The sequence below is a fragment of the Schistocerca piceifrons genome, chromosome 1, assembly GCF_021461385.2.
Source record: "Schistocerca piceifrons isolate TAMUIC-IGC-003096 chromosome 1, iqSchPice1.1, whole genome shotgun sequence".
Taxonomy (NCBI): domain Eukaryota; kingdom Metazoa; phylum Arthropoda; class Insecta; order Orthoptera; family Acrididae; genus Schistocerca; species Schistocerca piceifrons.
In genome coordinates, this window is record NC_060138.1 from 311,557,855 (window position 1) to 311,579,755 (window position 21,901).

At 39.1% G+C, this 21,901-nt stretch overlaps 1 protein-coding gene across 2 annotated transcripts in view; it reads left to right on the plus strand.

The window, feature by feature from the left end:
- The window catches only part of LOC124785435 (carboxypeptidase D-like), a 156,284-nt gene that overhangs the window by 104,420 nt on the left and 29,963 nt on the right, over positions 1 to 21,901 (plus strand). For both annotated transcript variants that reach the window (XM_047254181.1, XM_047254182.1), the window contains exons 2-4: positions 9,018 to 9,242; positions 13,931 to 14,061; positions 17,589 to 17,725. In XM_047254181.1, the coding sequence (XP_047110137.1) occupies positions 9,035 to 9,242; positions 13,931 to 14,061; positions 17,589 to 17,725 (476 nt within the window). In that variant the 5' untranslated portion in view covers positions 9,018 to 9,034. The remainder of the gene's footprint in view (positions 1 to 9,017; positions 9,243 to 13,930; positions 14,062 to 17,588; positions 17,726 to 21,901) is intronic.

The window sequence follows — 21,901 nt, forward strand, 5'->3', positions numbered from 1 at the left end:
CTGTCTGAAAGATGTCATGTTCAGTGTTCCGATTGCAAACTTAGCTGCTTTGGAGGCATGCATTGCTAACACATTCTGAACGTGACCTCGGAAACACTTCGATCAGTTGTGGAACATACTGTTTCTCGATTTCAACTTGTTGTAGAAAATGGTGTACAGCGCAAAGCCAGTCACAAATAAATTAATAATCCGAGTTGATTTTGATTGATGCTTTCAATGCGGTTTTTGACCTCAGGACGATTAAAAACGGATGTGAGTGATGCTTTTTATGCGCTTCTTGGCCTCAGGACGATTAAAAACCGATGTGAGGGATGCTTTTTATGCGCTTCTTGGCCTCAGGACAATTAAAAACCGATGTAGTGGTGCTTTTTATGCGGTTTTTGGCCTCAGAATAATTAAAAACCTATGTTAATGACGCTTATTAGGCGGTTTTTGGCCTCAGTACAAGTAAAAAACGATTTTTCCCATGTGATGTGACATGACCTTGCTATGGTGTGTGGGCTTATGTAATTAACACTATCACACCTGTTCACCCATGCACAGAGTAGTACAGTTTGTTTAACGTCAAACATACACGTTAGGCATTGTTTTATGATTCATTTGTCATTTGTAGTCAACCAATATTAAATTATGATGCTTACGGCGCCATCTATTGCTACATTTCGTAACTATTTATTTTTCTTCTGCCGTACGTTTTCCCCCTTCTCCGACAATATTCCGTTGCAATTTGACGCCATCCTGACCAGTGGTGTTATTTCTACAGCGGTTTGAAAGGTTAACTTTAAAAGAAAAGTTGAAGAATAGGATTAAAAATCTGGCTGAAAGTATATTAATAACAAGATTCAAATGGTTAAAATGGCTCTGTGCACTATGGGACTTAACATCGGAGGTCACCAGTCCCCTAGAACTTAGAACTACTTAAACCTAACTAACCTAAGGACATCACACACATCCATGCCCGAGGCAGGATTCGAACCTGCGACCGTAGCGGTCGCGCGGTTCCAAACTGAAGTGCCTAGAACCGCTCGGCCACTCCTGCTAACAATAACAAGATTCATTGGCGTCATTGCTATCCTTAGTGAAAGTGAGCTAAGACTGTTTAAACGAAATAAACAGTCTAATGAGCACACGTAACGGGTTGAGAGTAAACCGAATAAGGATGAAAGTAATAAGGAGTATCAGAAATGAGAGCAGCGAGGGCTTAACATCAAAATAGGTGACCACAAGTAGATGAAGTGAAGGAATTCTGCTGTCTTGGAAGCAAAAAACACACAACGGACGAAACAATGAGAACATAGGCAAATTGGACGTTCCTGTCCAAATGAAGTCTACTGGTATCAAACATCGGCCTCAATTTGACGAAGATATTTCTGGGGATATATGTTTGGAGAACGATATTGCATGTAGATGAATCATAGACTGCGGGAAAACCGGAAAACAAGAGAATCGACACGTTTAAGATGTGATTTATAGAAGGACGTTGAAAACTCGGTGTGCTGATAAGGTTCTCCGCAGAATCGGCGAGGAGAAGGACGCGTGGAAAACATTGAGAAGATGAAAGCACAGCATGATAGTACTTGTGTTAAGGCATAAAGAAATAACTTCCATGGTGTAAATAGTCTTCACGGGTGTGCCGCCGGATGACGTGCAAATCCCACAATATTTCTTCGGAGCAAGTGTCCGACATCATCAGGTGGTTGAACCTCGCTGGTGGCTGGGTAAGAATGACAAGATCCGCATGTCGACGCCGCTGTATATAGAGCACGCGCGTGAAGATTGCGCAGGTGCGGGAACCACGCATGCGCAAAAATTTGCAGATAGATGGCGCCAGACTCAAATGCCCTCTGCCGGGAAACGCAGAGCGGCAGTTCTGCGCGTGGGCTGACGCTGTGTTTACTAACATGCTGCCAAAGTTATGACGGGTCTATTATCGAAAGCTCTTTGCTTTCTCGTCGTGATTTTGCAAGAGAAGACAGAGATTGGAACATATCTGACAAATGCATTAGGATTCTGGGCGCAAGTGCTGTTCCTAATGATGAGATTAGCATAGGACAGTATTTCGTGACAGACTGCATCAAACCAGTCAGAAGACTGTTAAAAAAATACGCAAAATTTAGTCTATGTCACATCAGGCGCCACAGAGCATAAATATTACTGTAGTTTGTAGGAAACGGCAAGTCTATTCAAAATGTGAAGTGATGAGGAACTTGGCTTAAAAACAAAACTACTCACAACACTGTTCCTAATAATTTTGTAGTACTTTTGTTTTTGTAGATGGCATTTCCGCGGTTTTATTACAAATTTTCAAGTAAGATGAAGAAAGATAAATACATCACTTCGAGATAAAGAACCCTGGTTAGGAAATGACTGAGTTGAAATACACGAAGACAGACATTTTATGGGATATGTGTACCTGTGCTGCTTTCCGAGCGGGACGGCGTGCCGGTCCCCAGCACGAAGCCGCCCGGCGGTTTAATGTCGAGGGCTGGTGTGTCAGCCAGCCTGTGGATTGATTTTAAGGCGGTTTTCCATCTGTCTTGGCGAATGCGGGCTGGTTTCTCTTATTCCGCCTCAGTTCACTATGTCGGTGATTGTGCTGCGCAAACACTGTCTCCACGTACGCGTACACCATAATTACTCTACCACGCAAACCTTTGGGATTACACTCTCGTCTGGTATGAGACGTTCGCAGTGGGGTCGTGGTAAGGTGGGAAGTGGGAAGGGAGAGGGGTCCACTGGGGGCCGAACTGCACAATAACTCTGGGTTCGCATTTGGTGCCACTGACGGCTACGGCTGGACGAAGCCTCTCCGTCGTTTCTAGGTACTCGGTTTAATACACACAATACACACCTGTGGAATACGATAAACTAATATCTTTGATTGTAGGGTAGAATAGAATGATTCATTTTGTACATTGTTGCTAATAATGAGGGGTAGGTAGCCTGACCAAACTGTAGGTGTACATCATGAGAGACTCTGTTTCGTGGCCAGTTGGTTCACTTGATTTAACGCCATTTGCGTTTCTCCTGTGGTATCAGGTGGAAAGTCATATGTATGAGATTGAAGTGGGTCCCCTGACAAAAATTCTAGCTACCTGTGACTTTTCGAACAACACTGAAGTGGTCGAACCGTTCGACACGGCTATGTGCTCTGGTATTGCGCTTGCACAGAAGCTTGGCGACATTACTTGAAACACCTATTAATAAATGTAGCACCAGAACAATAAAATTATTACACAAGTGTAATTTTCAGTATCAGAAGATTAACAAAAATATGGAATTTTGTCTCTTCGCTTATCACTTTCGATCTGTTCTTTTCCGGACAACGTTTTCCTGTCTCAGAGAGATACATTTGCCCTCCTGCGTCATTCCTGAATGTTTGAATCGCTACAGCCTCTGTGGCCGAGCGGTTATAGGAGCTTCAGCCTGGAACCGCGCGATCGCTACGGTTGCAGGTTCGAATCCTGCCTCGGGCATAGATGTGTGTGATGTCCTTAGGTTAGTTAGGTTTAAGTAGTTCTAAGTTCTAGGGGACTGATGACCTCAGATGTTAAGTCCCATAGTGCTCAGAGGCATTTGAACCATTTTGTTTGAATCGCAATTACAGGAACACCCTGTTTGTACCGTTTGCATGAGACAGAATTAGTTGCAAAGGCGGAAATGCAGAAAAACTAGCAACTCAGCAGGCCACTGTATTACGTATTTGTTCATGTACTTTGCCAGACGTACCTGTACGTTAGCTAAAAGAAGATATCTCTTTCGCTTCCTGCAAGCGTAGGTTGTTAAATCGAAGCTACTTGGAGCTTGTTGGTTGGTTGGTTGTTTTGGGGAAGGAGACCAGACAGCGAGGTCATCGGTCTCATCGGATTAGGGAAGGACGGGGAAGGAAGTCGGCCGTGCCCTTTGAAAGGAACCATCCCGGCATTTGCCTGGAGCGATTTAGGGAAATCACGGAAAACCTAAATCAGGATGGCCGGACGCGGGATTGAACCGTCGTCCTCCCGAATGCGAGTCCAGTGTCTAACCACTGCGCCACCTCGCTCGGTTGGAGCTTGTGAACCACAGATTGCCAGTATACTGTCTGCAACGGAGGCAGTCAACCCTTTTTACCTACCGTCCACTTTTGCGTCCCTTTAGTATTAAAATTTTCTAACCGTCCGCTGGGTCCACAGTAATGGTGGCTTATCACGTAGGGAAATAACTTTAAGAAGTTTGTGAAGCATAATTGCAGCAAGTTAATAATAATCACTCACCAAATATCTTACGTCAAAATTTTATGATAATCTAGTGAAAACGTTTTTAAAGCCACTACAGCCTACCGCCCACCACAAAACCTGGAACGCCCACTTATGAGCGGCAGGGACCAGGTTGGTACTACTGCTCTAGAATAACATTCATTGTGATGTCGATATAAATGATTCGTAGCAAGAAGCATGAATGAATTACGATAATGATCAAACGCAATTCTAAGTTACAGGTGTCCCTGAACCCTGGGAAAAATGTCGACTGAAGTGATAGAAGTGTCGTCATGTCGTCAAAACACAATAAACACCTCGGACGATATATACAGTACCTATAATCACAGCCCGATGCAAGCTCTGTATACCAACATAAGCGCCAGTACGATAATTTCTAAATCTCCCCGACAAGCATGCGTTAGCACGACGAAAACAGTCCGAGGAACATGCTGTGTTGGATAATTATGTTTGTAAATGGTTTCCAAGTATCCGGCTTGCACTGTCCGTTCAAAAAAATCTGACACTTGTTTTATTTCTGGCGTATAAGCGACGTCAACGCAGTAAGTACACTGGCAGTTGGAACTAACAACCGTAAACAATGTCAACGTTGTAGTGGTGTCACAAATCGCAATGGGCCAATGAACGAAACGCCTCTACATCAATTGTTCAAGACATTCTCCAGATTATTTTGAGGAACGGAAAAGTGTGTGCAAAATTTGCTGTCGCGACTGGACTGAAATGAAAGAGGCGGGCAACTCTTTTCTGGGAAAAATCGCGAGTGACGAGATTTGGCGGTAGCAATACCAACCTCGCACAAAACGACGAAGTGCAGAATGGGCCTCTCGTGGTTCGCCAAGATCTAAGAAGCAGCGAATATGACACGCGTGTTGAACAGCATCCCGAAGAAGGATTGCAGTTTCACATTGTTGTATGAACGTCCTGAGTGTCGTAGTCATGCGGTGACGACAACTGAAACATTAAAACTATCATCTTAACTTTTCTCTATTTTTGATTAACCCAGTCTTGAAACTTTTCGGAGATACGGTGTAAATGTGTTGGTTACCGAGAAAAGTTTATGCATCTCACTACATGCTTCGTACCGTTAATATGGAGATGGTTTTTTGAATATATGGCTCACAGTTTTGATGATGATCTGTTGGGTATATCATTACTTTCTTAAGACGAGTTATGGGACTGGATTTTGTGCACTTTAGGTGACCAAGAGGATTCCGTGGTGTTTACGTCGTATCCCGAAAAAAGATCCCATCTTGCAAGATGAAAGTGCGCCAGTTCGCACTGTCCTGGAGTAACAAATTCCCACCCTGGTCCCATAATGGCGTACCCGGGGACCCAGCCCGAACATTATTAAGCACCTGCGGTCCTGTGGTCGTAGGTAGAGGGTGATGCAGACTTTGTCATTTGGGGTGCCTTTCCGTCAAGAACCTTTTCGACTCAGTTTCAAAGAAATGGAACCAAGTCGCAACCCATCACAATGTTCTCTGAATACTCTAATCCTTTAATTTTTATGCTTACAAGTTGGCGGCTACTGTTGTACTTGTCTTTTTTGTGGTAGGAACGTTATGTGCACCAGCCAGCGCGTAACACGAAAAATTAGTGATTTTTGGTTTGTGACACTCTTCTTCAGCTTTTACTTGGCAGTCATGGATGACGTTATCGACTTTTTGTGTATCTCGTATCAGCGCACTGGCGGGTCATCTCTTCTACTTATGATCATCAAACGACATTCGCTCTTCAGCCTCCATCAGCGACAAATCCAGTGACTAATTGCGCTGGTATGCCCATCCGCTGTAGGGTCACTCAAAATATTCTTCAGCTATTCACGAATGCGAATCAGCGTCTTATTTTCACTACTGAAGAATTTCCTCACAGCTCATTGACCAATACGTCAATGTGTCATTTTCCAAAACAATAGAATGTTATTGGTGTTACCACCTGTTAGCCGAATATGCTCAAATTTACGAGGAGTGTAAATAAGCAAGAAATCGGCACCAAAGTCGGATTTGCTGCCTTTCTTGAGTCAAAGATTTCACGAATTAAAAGCGAAACCCTTATGACCGACACTTATAATTGTATTGGTTCAAATGCTCCACTTGCTTCAATAACCACGTATAGCAGCTGCCTTTAACGGGGCCACACTGTAATACCTCACAAAATGATATATGTGGATGGGAACGTGAGCTTTGGAGTAATCCCATATGCGTCATATGATTGTCATACTTTCAAGTCCTCAGATTTTGGATTTCCTTGGTATTACCATCCCCACTCGTTATCTGTGTTACTTTTTTCATTTACATTTTCTAATTTCTGTTGACACTGCAATTTTCCCTTCGACTTCTGTTTCCATTGCCAGTTTAACTATTCATGGATGCCGTAGCAGATGTTTCACTAGCAGATGTTTCACTGACCTGTTCCCTCTTCTAACAAAGATTTTCCAGTTTATGTATATTCTCTGTCCACGTAAGTTTTAATAGCCCTTGCCGGCCGCGGTGGTCTAGCGGTTCTAGGCGCTCAGTCCGGAGCCGCGCGACTGCTACAGTCGCAGGTTCGAATCCTGCCTCGGGCATGGATGTGTGTGATGTCCTTAGGTTAGTTAGGTTTAAGTAGTTCTAAGTTCTAGGGGACTGATGACCATAGATGTTAAGTCCCATAGTGCTCAGAGCCATTTGAACCATAATAGCCCTCTGCAGGACCGTACTTCAAATGCTTCAAGTTTGTTTTTCTACTTTTACCACGGTCCACTTTTCACTCGTACAAACGCTGTGCTCCAGAACACTGTTTCATGGGAGAAAGTGTAGCGGATTTGAATTTAACGTCCTACTGACTGTATTGTTGCAGAAATATTTTTCTCAGTTTCATTTTAATTTCTGATATCCGTAGAGCTCTCTTGTTGAAGAAATCTTCCTTTGTATGCTGTAGTATGACGTGGAAATCTTCCTTGGTTTTGTCAGCCATTACGATTTTTCTTGCTAGACTCCAGTTTTGATGTTTAGAAAATCGCTATCCTTCTTTCTACAACTCTCAAAGACTTCCACCTTTATTTTGCTAATGCTTGATTATCCATTCTTTAATGAACACTTTTTCTAAGATATACCTACTTTTGGTCTTTTTCACATTTGAGAAGAATGCTGAATAGCAGGTTGTCTTGGACGCTCCTCTAGCAACAACACAGTCCAGTCATCATAGTGGTGTCGGATATCGTCTTTGGAGATGTCGTTCCATGCCGCTTGCACTTGCTTTTGCAGTTAGTTGGAGGATTTTCCTAGTTACAGGGGCTGCACCAGATGGCATTCCGTCATGTACCGTTATCACAGAGTCACTAGGGGATGACGCTTGTCATCGTGCTGTCCAGAGACGAAGATCTTGGAGCGTACTATGTGTGACCCAACAATTCTGCGTGCTGACATTGTCCTAATGGAAGAACATATCTCAAATGAATGGGTTGCATCGTAAACTGAATTTGTTCTGGGCTATTAAATCTTCTTTCGACAAACCCCTGTTCTGTCACTGTTGGCGGCTAAGAGTCACCAAGACACTTGATGTTAGTCATGTTTTTCACTACCCGATACACTTCGATACTTGATGCTCTCATCACTAAATAAAACTTTGAGCCATCCTTCCCACCAGTTGAGTCTGTCGCCAGAGCATAGGAGGTGAGCTGCATAGAGATGAAGTTTGGGAGGAAATATTATGAGTAGTGCGTTCGCTCATAGCCTATCTTTAGCGTTCAAATTGTTCCAGCTGATACTGTGGCAGCAACATTGTTCCTTGTACTGTAAATGTCATCAAAATGACTACTCATGTGATTCAACAGCTCGGATGACGTCGCCGCCAGGGACCAGGTCTCCCTGTCGTTACCTTTCTTCGGAAGGACCATTAACCCCCCTTCCCCTCCCCCCCCCCCCCTTTGCACTCACAAAGAAATGAACTCACTAACAATCAAATGATAGTATGAATTTGACTGGAGAGAGCACAGTGTTTTCAGAGGTGACTGCTGACTAACTCATATTACCTATCCATTGAAAAATTTTGCCAAACGAACCCACACAAAATAATAACCTCGGCATCTTTTGAGATCATAAGAGGATGCACGCCATAGTAAAGCGGCCCATGGATTGAACACTTTTGTGTCTCAGTAGTGTTTCTCCAGTCTCGTCAATATTTGTAATATACCATCCACCTTACAGTTTCAATGTACTTTTTCTTAGATTCTTACAATAGAAGTATATAGCTCTAATATACATTTTATTTCTCAGATCCAATTGCACATTCTTCTAAAACATACAACTAGTTTTGATCTCTTTTGACCATCTACAGGTATAAAAACAAAGTTAAACCAAGTATGTGCTCTCTTATATTTTACGAAAGTAAAAATGCATGGTACACATTGAGCACAGTTGCATACCACAATACTGTGATATGTTGTTCTAACACAGACACAATAGGTTACTGATGCAAGTACATAGGTAAATTCTACATTTATGTAAAATACTTTGCTTCTTTACATACTTACTTTTACTTTCTTTTTAGATCCAAAGATGCTCCAGGGAGATTGAAACTATTCATAAATTTAAAAAGAATATGTAGATAGGACTTAAAAATAAATGATATGTTAGAATTGTTTTAAAAATCAATACAGTTTCAGTTCGCTCAGGACGAATATGCCAGCTGTAGTGGAAATATATAACTGTTTGCTTCTGCCACCTGTTACTATGTGTCACAGCTAGCCTGTAGGAAATGCAACATCATTTATTTTCACAGAGAAGCAACGTGAAGCCATGTTCTGGTGCCAATCGTTGCTCGTGTCAGCCGTGACATTGCTGCTGGCTGTGGGCAGCTCGAGAGAAGCACCCTCTATTGCGCCTACACTACCGGAGTTGCCTTTCAAGTACCACAGCAACAAGGAGATTGCAGAGCTGCTGCAAGTTTTTCGGGATGCCTTCCCAAACATGACCGACCTCTATTCCATTGGACAGTCCGTTAACAGTGAGTACCTACTGGTTGTTCATGGTTCATGTATCATGTTATATGTAGTGTTTCAGGAAGCAAAGTAAAATATTCAATAGGCAGTTGTGATAAGACATTTGAATTAAAATGATCATATCAATACCAACGAAGACTTGGCAGTAGAGAAATGATCATATCAACATGAGTAAAGACTTATCAATGAGTAAAATAAAGTTTTATGAAACTGTTGACTTGGAGATTCTTGATAGTTACCAGAGCTGCCTAAATTGAATGACCTTCTTCCCTCATGCACAAAAGCATGAAGTCTGAGTGCTTTGTAATAAGTCTGTCCATCAAGTGCAGGTGACTGTGATAAATATGTGTAAAGGTTAACATCTTGTTAGTATTTTATAAATAGATGAATGGAGAAGGTGAAACCACGTTGTGGCAAATATGTTTTTATTATTACTATTTCTTTTTTTGCCATTTCCCAGTGCTTTATGAATTTTCAAGTATATTACCGGTAAGGTTATAAATTCTTTAACAATTTTATAATTAGTTTTAAAGATACTATATTATTTTGATGAGGGGGAGCCAGTGTGTTAGTTGGCAATGATTAATGAGATCTTGTTAATTGTTATATGAACTCAGTTTACTGGTTTACATTTGTAAAAAGAATGTAATTGATATCTCCTACTGTTATTGGATCATATGCACAGTAAGGATTACTTCGAACGCGTATTCAGGAAAGACAGGTGGTGTATGATCCGTGATTAAATCTTGAGCAAATTATGGAACTTACAAACTTTTTATTCACCTTATCTGTGTGGAACTAATAGTTCCCTCCCTGTATTGCATGGTGAATAGCACTAAGAGATATTTTGCACTAAGCATCCCCATCTGATGAACGTATCACCATGCACAGTGTCAAATGCCCTTACTCAATGAGATCCTGAGGGAAGATTTAATCAACAATATTGGAGTGAAGTTAAAAATATTGTGCTAGTGGTATAAAATTAATGTTTATATTTAAATGGAGTGGATTAGAAACAAATATTAAATGTGTGTACCACCTCTGAGTGCAGTAGAACCATATTTAAGGATAAACTGTGCTCCGGGAGTGTAACAGGATGTAGTGGGGAGATATAGTTGGGTAGAAGCGTGAGGAAAGGTAGGTTTCCAGACTGCATTCATGCACTTCCTTCACACACTATTCTGCAAACTGAAGGTTGAGAAAGTGATTCACCAATCCATCTACCCCCGTACATCAGAAGAAGCAACTACAGTGTGTTTCACAAAGTTATAAGGGTCTCCACAGGGTTCCTTATGAGACACTGATGGTGCAGTGCACACACGGGCCCAGGGAGTATGTGTGCATTAGGGTCATTAGTAACTTGACAAAAGAGTTGTTGTCAAATCTTTGACAGAAACTCTCAAAAAATTAATTCACAGTATCAAGATACTGATTGCTTCAGTACACAAATACCAATTCTACATCTACATCTACATTATACTCTGCAAGGCACCTAACGGTGTGTCGTGGAGGGCACTTTACGTGCCATTGTCATTACCTCCCTTTCCTGTTCCAGTTGACTATGGTTCGCAGGAAGAACGACTGCTGGAAAGCCTCCATACACGCTCGAACCTCTCTAATTTTACATTTGTGATCTCCTCGGGAGGTATAAGTAAGGGGAAGCAATATATTCGATACCTCATTCAGAAATGCACGCTCTCGAAACCTGGACAGCAAGCTACACTGTGATGCAGAGCACCTCTCTTGCAGAGTCTGCCACTTGAGTTTGCTAAACATCTCCGTAACACTATCACACTTACCAAATAACCCTGTGACGAAACACGACGCTCTTCTTTGGCTCTTCTCCAACTCCTCTGTCAACCTGACCTGGTATGGATCCCACACTGATGAGCAGTACTCAAGTATAGGCCAAACAAGTTTTTTGCAAGCCACCTCCTTTGTTGATGGACTACATTTTCTGACTCTCCCAATTAATCTCAACCTGCCACCCGCCTTACCACCAATTAATTTTATATGATCATTCCACTTCAAATCGTTCCGTACACATACTCCCAGATATTTTACAGAAGTAACTGCTACCAGTGTTTGTTCTGCTATCATATAATCATACAATAAAGGATCCTTCTTTCTATGTATTCGCAATACATTACATTTGTCTATGTTAAGGGTCAGTTGCCACTCCCTGCACCAAATGCCCATCCGCTGCAGATCTTCCTGCATTTCACTGTAATTTTCTAATGCTGCAACTTCTCTGTATACTACAGCATCATCCGCAAAAACCTGCATGGAGCTTCCGACACTATCTACTAGGTTATTTATATATATTGTGAAAAGCAATGTTCCCATAACACTCCCCTGTGGCACGCCAGAGGTTACTTTAATGTCTGTAGACGTCTCTCCATTGAGAACAATATGCTGTGTTCTGTTTGCTAAAAACTCTTCAATCCAACCACACAGCTGGTCTGATATTCCTTAGGCTCTTACTTTATTTATCAGGCTACAGTGCGGAACTGTATCAAATGCCTTCCGGAAGTCAAGGAAAATGGCATCTACCTGGGAGCCTGTATCTAATATTTTCTGGGTCTCATGAACAAATAAAGCGAGTTGGGTCTCACATGATTGCTGTTTCTGGAATCCATGTTGACCCCTACAGTGTGGATTCTGGGTTTCCAGAAATGACATGATACGCGAGCAAAAAACATGTTCTAAAATTTTACAACAGATCGATGTCAGAGATATAGGCCTATAGTTTTGTGCATCTGCTTGATGACCCTTCTTGAAAACTGAAACTACCTGTGCTCTTTTCCAATCATTTGAAACCTTCTGTTCCTCTAGAGACTTGCGGTACATGGCTGTTAGAAGGGGGGCAAGTTCTTTCGCGTACTCTGTGTATAATTGAATTGGTATATATGAAGTGCACATTGGGCCTGATGATGGTATTATTGAGATGCCAAAGCTGGTTGTCTAAATTAAATAACTTCTCAAAAGGTATGGTAGTTTGGAAACCTTCTCTGGTAAATATTTGACCATCATCTGTCCCATGTCTACAATGGATCAACAGAGAAAATTATTCTAAGTCCAGTTTTAAACATCTACAGGATGTACTGTGTGTTTCAGATAGAGCATCCTACACTGAGCATAAATCAGCACTTGTATAATGAAGTTTTCTGAAAACACTTCATCATCTGCTTTCAGAAACTTGCTGGACTTGTATTCTAAAGGTGTGCAAAGAGAAATTTAATGGGGCCAGAAAAGCTTAGATCTATGTCTACGAAAAGTGTATGACAACAGGACATCTCAAATTCTTTCAAGTACCATCTACCTTCTTAGAATCTAAGTTTTGCAACTGATTTATGCAACTTAAAGTGTTTTTTGATATTTAAGTGACTGTTTTCATCCCTGCTAAAAAATCTAGTTTTTTTTTTACTTAAATGGTTTTGTATGAAAGGAAAGGAAAAAGTTCAAATTATATCTGCTCCACAGTCAGTGATTTCTGGGCTGTATATAATTTGAAGCTATCATGACATTTTTAGTGACCTAATTTCTATAACACACTATGATTATCATGAAGCATTGATGACAGATAATTGACCACCCAGTGCAAACAACTCATAGAGATCTATACCTTCATTTACATACATACTCGCCAAATCACTATGAAATGCACACATCTGTTGAAGAAAGCCCTAAGATGCTCACATTCCATTTGACAGCACCACAAATGCACTCAGCAGTGAGGCACATAAAGAGCCAGGCAGGTATTCTTGTTTTCTTGGAGCATGCAATTAATTACACTGACATATTTAGAGTGCTTGGAATGCTCCATAGATGGGCTGAACATAGATTATTTATTCTGTAGGAGAACAAAGGAGCATTCATGATCTTGCAGCAGGTTTCATTATAGTTCCTGTGTAAATAAGAAAGGCAGATGAACCATATCAACCTGCACCAGCACTTGCCTTTAATACATCCTGTTAGAAATAGGTATGCATCACAAAATGTGCTTTCCAATTCTTTTTTCCCTCTCAGTTTTGGTACCACCTGTCTGTCTGGCTTATTTTATGTTTAGTTGATATAATGGTGACATTTCTGCATTATTGCTGAGCTATGTACCATGTGCCAGAGAATTGGCAAAAGTACAAAAGTTGGTCAGTAGCTGTTGTATCACATAGAAATGAGATGTTTCTAGATGTTAAGACTGAACACATATTGTCCATTATTGAATTTCAGGTGATCTGTTGCATTTTGCTCAATGTGTACACTGTTAAATTCAAAGCTAATTGCTACTGCACCACTGTTACCCGCACATTTTTTACTATGGCAGTTATTGTGATGAGGTGGTTTTGAACAAATAAAGATGTAATAACAGATGCCTGACTTTGCAGTCTGTGGAGAACAGAGATGGAGTGACTTGTGTTTGGCCATAATGATCAGTTTTTCATTAATGCCCAGAGATCTCATGTGACTCTTATTTAGTTAGTTGGTGAACAATACATGTGTGTGTGTGTGTGTGTGTGTGTGTGTGTGTGTGTGTGTGTGTGTGCACATGCATTTTGAAGGTTACATATGCTTACACATGAGTATGCAGACTAATTTAGTTAATTAGTTATTTATAGTAAACTCTAATCTTAATTTTTTTGTCAATGAAATCTTCTCCAAAACACTAAATGAACTTTGATCCATTTTTCCACAGAACAAGAACTGTGGGTTCTTCAAGTGTCAGCTGCAGAAAAAGATCAGATAGGAATTCCTAATGTCAAGCTGGTAGCCAACATACATGGTAATGAACCATCTGGACGAGAAATTATTTTGCAGCTTATAAAGGTATGTAAAAGATAATGCTGCCATGCCTATACCTGCATTCGCAAATAGTGGAAATAACTTTACAAAGTTAATTTAAATCTGTAACAACTCTGTCTTAGAGTCATAATTCAAACATTCTGGATCATAATCATTATTTTCTTCAGTCATATACATACATACACATATTAATCCTTGTTCCATAGATCATGAATACGACATTTCATAATGATGTGGAACGTGTCACTTTAACATAAGTTATGCCCCTATGTCACAATCATCTGCCTGTACCCTAAAGCTGTTTAGATTCTTATTCAGAGATGTTTGAAATTATAGCTGTCTTTCCTTTTATTATTCAGTGCTTAAGTCTTTCTTGTAATTTATCAACTGAGCTACATGAAATATAGATCTGATTCATAGAGATCATTCACTTTATTTTATGTAGAATATGTTCACCTGTTACAGTCACAGTTTTACTTCTAGTCCCTCACAAGGAATTTGCATGAAAGGATTTAAAAAGTTAATGTGGTGAATGAAAAAGAAGTGTGTTGCATCCTGGTAGAGGCCTACACAATTTTTAACCCTTGCCTGATGTTAAGTACTCACACAGTGCTAATCTGTAAACAATACTGGTTAATAAAATATCCAAACATTGCCTAAATTTCATAAATTTTTGTCCTAAACAAAGCCAATTTCTTTGTAAGAATACAGTATCAGTATCTGAATCATCTAAGCAAGTAAACTGGCCGAAGATTTTCCGTTTGTGTTATGAATAATATTATGTGTCCCACACGACTGATTATCAGCTAGAGTGTTGGATTAGTAACATTTTTCTATAATTTTAATAAACACAACAGATATACATAACAGAGACTTTAGTAATCAATAATATATTCTTCTTCACTATTCACAACAATCTGCCAATTCTGGAGTAACTTTTCGATTCTGTGGCTGTGGAAATTGTATGGTTTTGAGGTGAAGAACTTGTCAAGCCATGTTTGGAGTGCATTTTCATGAAGAAAGGAAGTTCTTTCAAGGTTGCCTGTTAGAGAATGGAAAAGGTAAAAATCTGGGGGTGCAATACCAGGTGAAAAAAATGGATGTGGAATGACTTCCCAACCCAAGTCTTGTGTAGTGCTTTTTGTCAGTCTAGCAGAATGCAGGCGGGAGTAGCATCACTTCACACAGCTTTCCTAGTTATTGATCTAGGATTGTGTCTGTAATACATCTCAGTTGTTGACATCTCGGAGAAGCAGTTTGTAGTCTGCCACCAGATGCATAACATTATCTTTTGTGCATGCATGCAGATCTTTGTAGGGAAAGTTGCTGCTTTGTTTGCACTCAACAATTTCTTTCTTTTTTATTATGTTAGCATAAAGACACCATTTCTTATCACCAGTAATGATAAAGGATGGGAATGGTTGGTGTTGTTCAAAAACCAATTGATGACGAACAAGCATAGATGGCCACCTGCTGATTTATGTGATTTTTGTTTAGAGCAAGCAGTATTTATACACCAGATTTTTGGACCTTGCCCATTGCCTGCAAATGTATCATGATTATGGAATGATTGCAGTTCATTGCAGTTGCCAGTTCTCAAGTGCAACGATGTGGAACATTGTGAATTAATTCATTTAAACAGTCTTCATCAGACCCCAAAGGTCTTCCTTGATGTGGAGAGTCACTAATGTCAAAACGATCCTCTTTAACATGAGAAAACCATTTTCTTGCACACGCTGTGCCCACTGGTATTATTACCATACAAAGTACAAATGTTTTGGGATGCTTCTGCTGCTGTCACCCCTATTGAACTGCTGCTGTCACCCCTATTGAACTCAAACAAAAGAATATGTCAGAAATGTTCTGATTTCACCACTTGGGACTCCATTTTCTAACATACACAGCTCCACTCGCTATCTCCAAATGACAAAATGACAACATGTAAACTCAAATAGCAACAGTGAACTACAAATAAAAGTGACAATTGATAAATAAACCCATAGCAACCAGAATGCCAACATGCAAAACAAAAGCAGTATGAACTTATGCACCAACCTAATATAACTGTACCATACTACCTAAAACTGTCCGTATGGGTCTACAAAAGTAAACAAATAGTCAAAAATGTAGAGACCATGTTTATCAGAAATGTACCACCCAAATCAAAAGGAAAGAGGGTGGATAATTCATATACTGCTCTAAATGGCAATTGAAAATGAGAAAAATGAGTATAATGCTGAGAAAAGTAAATTAAGGTTGGCCTAAAAAAAATAAGTTACATAACTTTTTGTTAAGAGAAATGGGCTTCAAGTGTACATCAGGATTAAACATTTAATGCAAAAGTGGTATCAGATAAAGCGAAGAGTGAATCATTTATTTTCTTGCAAGTTTCATTGAGCCCAATGCTATTAGATTTGTCAAGATATTGAAAAACTGAGTGTTTTTACAATAATTTATGGAAACAGTAGAGCACAATATGATAGTCATAATAAAACTCAAATCAACTAGTGCTATGTAAAAAAAAATTAAATAAATAAAAATAAATCTTCCACTAAATGGGACATCTCAGTTGCACAACAACTCCACACATACATACTTATTTATGATAAAAAATCACTAATTGAGTAGTATGGCTTTTGTAAGAAGTATTCTTCCAATTTGCTCTCAAATTTTGTTTACATGAAGAGAAAGAATTTTGATTTCTCTAGGCAGAGTATTGAAAACTTGCATGCCACACTAATTCACTCCCTTTTCCACATACATAAAATTTGTCTGGTGTTAATGATATTGACTATTGATTTTGAAAAATACAGTTGTTTTTATCAAAGAAACATACAATGGTGAATATATACTTAGATATCATTGTAAAAACCTGCATTTTCTGGAACAGGTTCCTGAAAGAGTGTCTTGGAAGAAAACTAATCATAATGTGTCTAACTCTCTCTGAGTTCCAAATATTTATTGCCAGGATCTTATACCCCAAAAGATGATGCTGGAAGGCAATAGTACATGGAAATATCTAGAGTAAGCATCTCTGATGGCATCCTTATTTGTGGATGATGCAGTTATGCATAAGGCAAGAGCTGCAGAATCAAGTTTTTTTCCAAGATCAAGGACATCATCTGACCAATTTAATTTCCTATCAGTGTACAGAACTAAGAACTTAGAAGATGCCACTTGCTGTATTTACCATCCATTACATTTTATATTTATGCTCTGTAGTTCTCTCTGTGTCACGGGAAATTGTACCATTAAGTAATGGGGGATTATTATTATTTTGCATCCAGAGGGTCCTTTACAGCTAAACCAATTAAGGATATCATTAAGTACACTGCCAGTAGAAGTTTTTAGGAATTTTCTTGCTGTTTTGTCCACTAGGAGAGAAGTATCTTTTGCAAAGAGGGTGAATTTGATCACTCCATTTATTCTACAAGTGGCAGAGGACAAAAACTCTACAAATTAGACTGTAATGTCGCATGTTATTTAGAACAGTATAGAAGAAAATATTGGTGAACTTAATGTTTCCTTCTTTTATCAATTTCATTCCACAGCTACTGCTCAGTACATATGGAAATGATGATAGAATTACATGGCTGTTAGATAATACGAGAATACATTTCCTGCCTACAATGAACCCTGATGGTTTTGATAAGGCAGAAGAAGGAAAATGTGGTGATGGCCGAGGAAGGTAAGTGTCTTTTGTGTGTAAGTTTACCATTCTGGATAATAAAACACTTTCTTCAGATTAAGTGATCCTCTCTGCTAAACTGTCTCACTGGAACATAAACTGTAATAATAGTAATAATAATAAAAGCAATTTATTGGTGTTAATTATTGCTGTATGAGGTAATGAAGTTTTGTTTTACAACAATTATTTACACTCTTTGCACTCTGTAGTTTTAAAAATATATGGCCTGTCACACAAGCTGTTCCCCTTCAAGCATTCCTGCCAAGTATTTTTTCTCAACCTGACTGTAACTGTTATTGGTTCTCAACTGGTCTACTCTCAGTTCAAGCCTGTACTGGTATAATACTATCTAAAGTTATTTTTCTATGGCTTTCTTCACACAGACACCTTTAAAAAATATCAAACAGCATTTATCATTTTACTTTTGTAAAAAGATTCAACTCATTGAGTTACTTGTTCTCTAGTGAACAGCAAAAACTTTGCAGCTAATGTTCAGCATATTTAATGTTCAGTGTATCTCTTGTTGGAGAGCTGTAAGCAACTTGGTTGATATGTTCCTCTACATCAGCATCAACATACAGATTCAGAAAACCACTGTGCAGTGGAAGACTGAGGGCACTTACCATTGTATCACATGTTAGATAGCATTTCTTCCCATGCATGGAACGAAGGAAGAATGTCTCTGTGTATGCTGTAAATAGTCTAATCTTGTCTTCATAGTCTCTGTGGGGGCATTAAACAGAGGACTGTAGTATATTCATATATTGTTCACTTAATACTGGTTCTTCAAACTTTGTAAATAGGCTTTCACAGGATAATTAGCATCCAACTTCAAGAATCTGCCAATTCACTTTTTCTAGCATTTCTGTGATGCTGTCCCTCAGTGAAACAAACCTATGACAGTTTTTGTTGCACGTCTGTATATGCAGGGTGTTAGAGTATACATGTAAATATTTTTATTTGTGACTAAGGACAGAGTATTAAATGACATTACATCAGTATTTACTTCATTTACAGACTAACAATTATAGCTATAGGTGTAGTATGCTTTTAGGTTGGTTAGTACCTCCAAGTACATGCAGCAAGCACAAGTCATCAATGCTTGTTTTCCCCTGGGCAGTAGGTCAGGTCTTGAAGTGTGGATGCAAAATGGGTAATCTGTACTGACAAGTATGGTGCACTTAAGGGTTGCAGTTATGACCATGCAGAAAACATGAGGTGATGAAAAAACTGAGCTGATGTAAGTGATGGGATAACGATATGCACATATGTAGATGACAGTGGTGTCACATAAACAAGGTATAAAAGGGCAGCGCATTGGCAGAGCTGTCGTTTACACTCAGGTGATTCATGTGAAAAGGTTTCTAATGTAATTATGGCTACACAACAGGAACATATAGACTTTGAAAGCAGAATTGCAGGTGGAGCAATCCATTTTGGAAATTCAATATTCTGAAATCCATAGTGTCAAGAGTGTGCCAAGAATACTGCACTTCAGGCATTACCTCTTACCATGGAAAAGGCAGTGCCCAACGATGTTCATATAACAACCGAGAGCAGCAGTGTTTGCATAGAGTTTTGGGTGTTAACAGACAAGCAACATTGCATGAAATAACCACAGAAATCAATGTGGGATGCATGACAAAAGTATCTGTTAGGATATTGTGGTGAAATATGGTGTTAATGGGCTATTGCATCAGACAATTGACATGAGTGTCTTTGCTAAAAGCACAACATTGCCTGCAACACCTCTCCTGCGCTCATGACCATATCAGTTGCACCCTAGATGACTGGAAAACCATTGTCTGATCAGATCAATCCCAAGTGCAGTTGGTAAGAGCTGAGGGTAGTGTTCAAGTATGGCACAGACTCCATGAAGCCATGGACCTATGTTGTCAACAAGGTACTGTGCAAGCTGGTTTGCAGCCAAACTATAATTGCATTTTTTGTGGATGACAATGCTCCAAGTCACTGGCCACAGTTGTTCACAACTGGTTTGAAGAACATTCTAGACAGTTCAAGTGAATGATTTGATCACCCACATTGCCTGACATGAATCCCATCAAGCATTTATGAGACATAATCGAGAAGTTAGTTCATGCACAAAATTGTGCACCGGCAACATTTTCACAAAATTTACGATGGCTACTGAGGCAGCTTGGCTCAATATTTCTACAGGAGTCTTTCAACAACATGTTGAGTCCATGCTACATCAAGTTACTGCAGTATGCTGGGCAGAAGGAAATCTGACATGATATTGGGAAGTATCCCATGACTTTTGTCATCTCAGTGTAAATTAAGTGATGTGTTTGCAGGAAGAGTGTTGGATGCAGAGAAAAAGCAACTAATGCACTATAGCAGGTACAATAGAGGTACCAACAATCACATTATCTGCACTTATACTCCTAACACCCTGTATGTTCAATATCCTCAGTCCTATGTGGTATGGGTCCCATGAACCTGATCAGTCTTCTAACATGGGACCAATAAATCTTTAGTAAACATTCATCTTTGTAGACTGACTACATTTCCCTGATGCCATGCCAATGGACTGAAGTCTGCTACATGCTCTTTACCTATAACTGAACCTATCTGAGCAATCCATTTCATATCCCCACAAATCATTACACTCAGGTATCTGTATTATTTGACTGATTCCAAAGAGCATTGACCTTATAGTCATACAATACAATATTTTGTTAAGTGCAAAATTTTACATTTCTGACATTTAAAAAAAAGTTGCTTGTTTTTACACCACTTGAAAATCTTATCAAGTTCCAGCTGAATATTTTTGTAGCTTTTCTCAGACAATACAACATTATATAAAACTGCATCATCAGCAAAAAGACTGTGATTACCATAATATACATCATGAACAATTGGGTTCCAAAACACTTATCTGTGTCACACCAGTAAATCTGTTGACAAGTCTCCATCTAAAACAAAATACTGTGTCTTCACTATGAAGAAATCCTAAAACCATTCACAAATTTTGTTTGAAATCTCATATAGTCCTACTTTTGTTAATGAGCATTGCTATGGTGCTTACATACATACATACATTAATCCTTGTTCCATAGATCTTGAATATGACATTTCAAAATGATGTGAAACATGTCACTTTAACATAAGTTTTCTTGACACAAAATAATTAATTAATTAATTAATTTTTTACAGTTACTACGTCATATCTAAGAATTCATCTATTGAGTAGAAGGAGGTGTCATTCAGAAAGTCTTTTAATTTGCTTTTAAATGTTGGTTGGCTATCTGTCAGGTTTTTAATACTATTTGGCAAATGACTAAAGATTTTTGTGTCAGCATAATTCACCCCTTTCTGTGCCAAAGTGAGATTTAATCCAGAATAGTGAATACCATCCTTACTTCTAGTGTTGTAGCTACACACTTCGCTGTTATTTTTGAAATGGGATGGGTTATTAATGACAAATTTCATAAGTGAATATATGTATTGTGAAGGTACTGTGAATATCCCACGTTCCTTAAATAAATGTCTGGAAGGTGATCTTGGGTGGACTCCAGCTATTATTCTGATTACACGCTTTTGTGCAATGAATACTTTCTCTCTTAACGACGAATTGCCCCAAAATATGATGCCATATGAAAGCAGTGAATGAAAATAGGCAAAGTAGGCTAATTTACTGATATGTTTATCACCAAAATTTGCAATAACCCTAATAGCATAAGTAGCTGAATCTAACCATTTCAGCATATCATCAATGTGTTTCTTACAATTCAGTTTCTCATCAATGCACACACTCAAAAATTTTGAGTATTCTGCCTTAGCAACAGACTTCCATTCATAGTCTATATTTATCAATGGTCTTATGCCATTTACTGTACAGAATTGTATAAACTGTGATTTTTAAAAATTTAGTGAGAGTACATTTGTAGAGAACCACTTAATAATTTTCTGAAAGACATTATTTGCAATTTCCTCAGCTGATTCATGCTTCTTGAGTGTGATTACTATACTTGTATCATCAACAAAAAGAACTAACTTAGCATCATGAATAGAGAGTGGCAAGTCGTTAATATATATTAAGAACAATAAGGACCCAAGACTGAACCCTGTGGGACACCATTCTTGATACCTCCCCAGTTAGAGGACTCTGCTGGTTTTTGTAGACTACCTGTACTGTTAATTTCAACCTTCTGC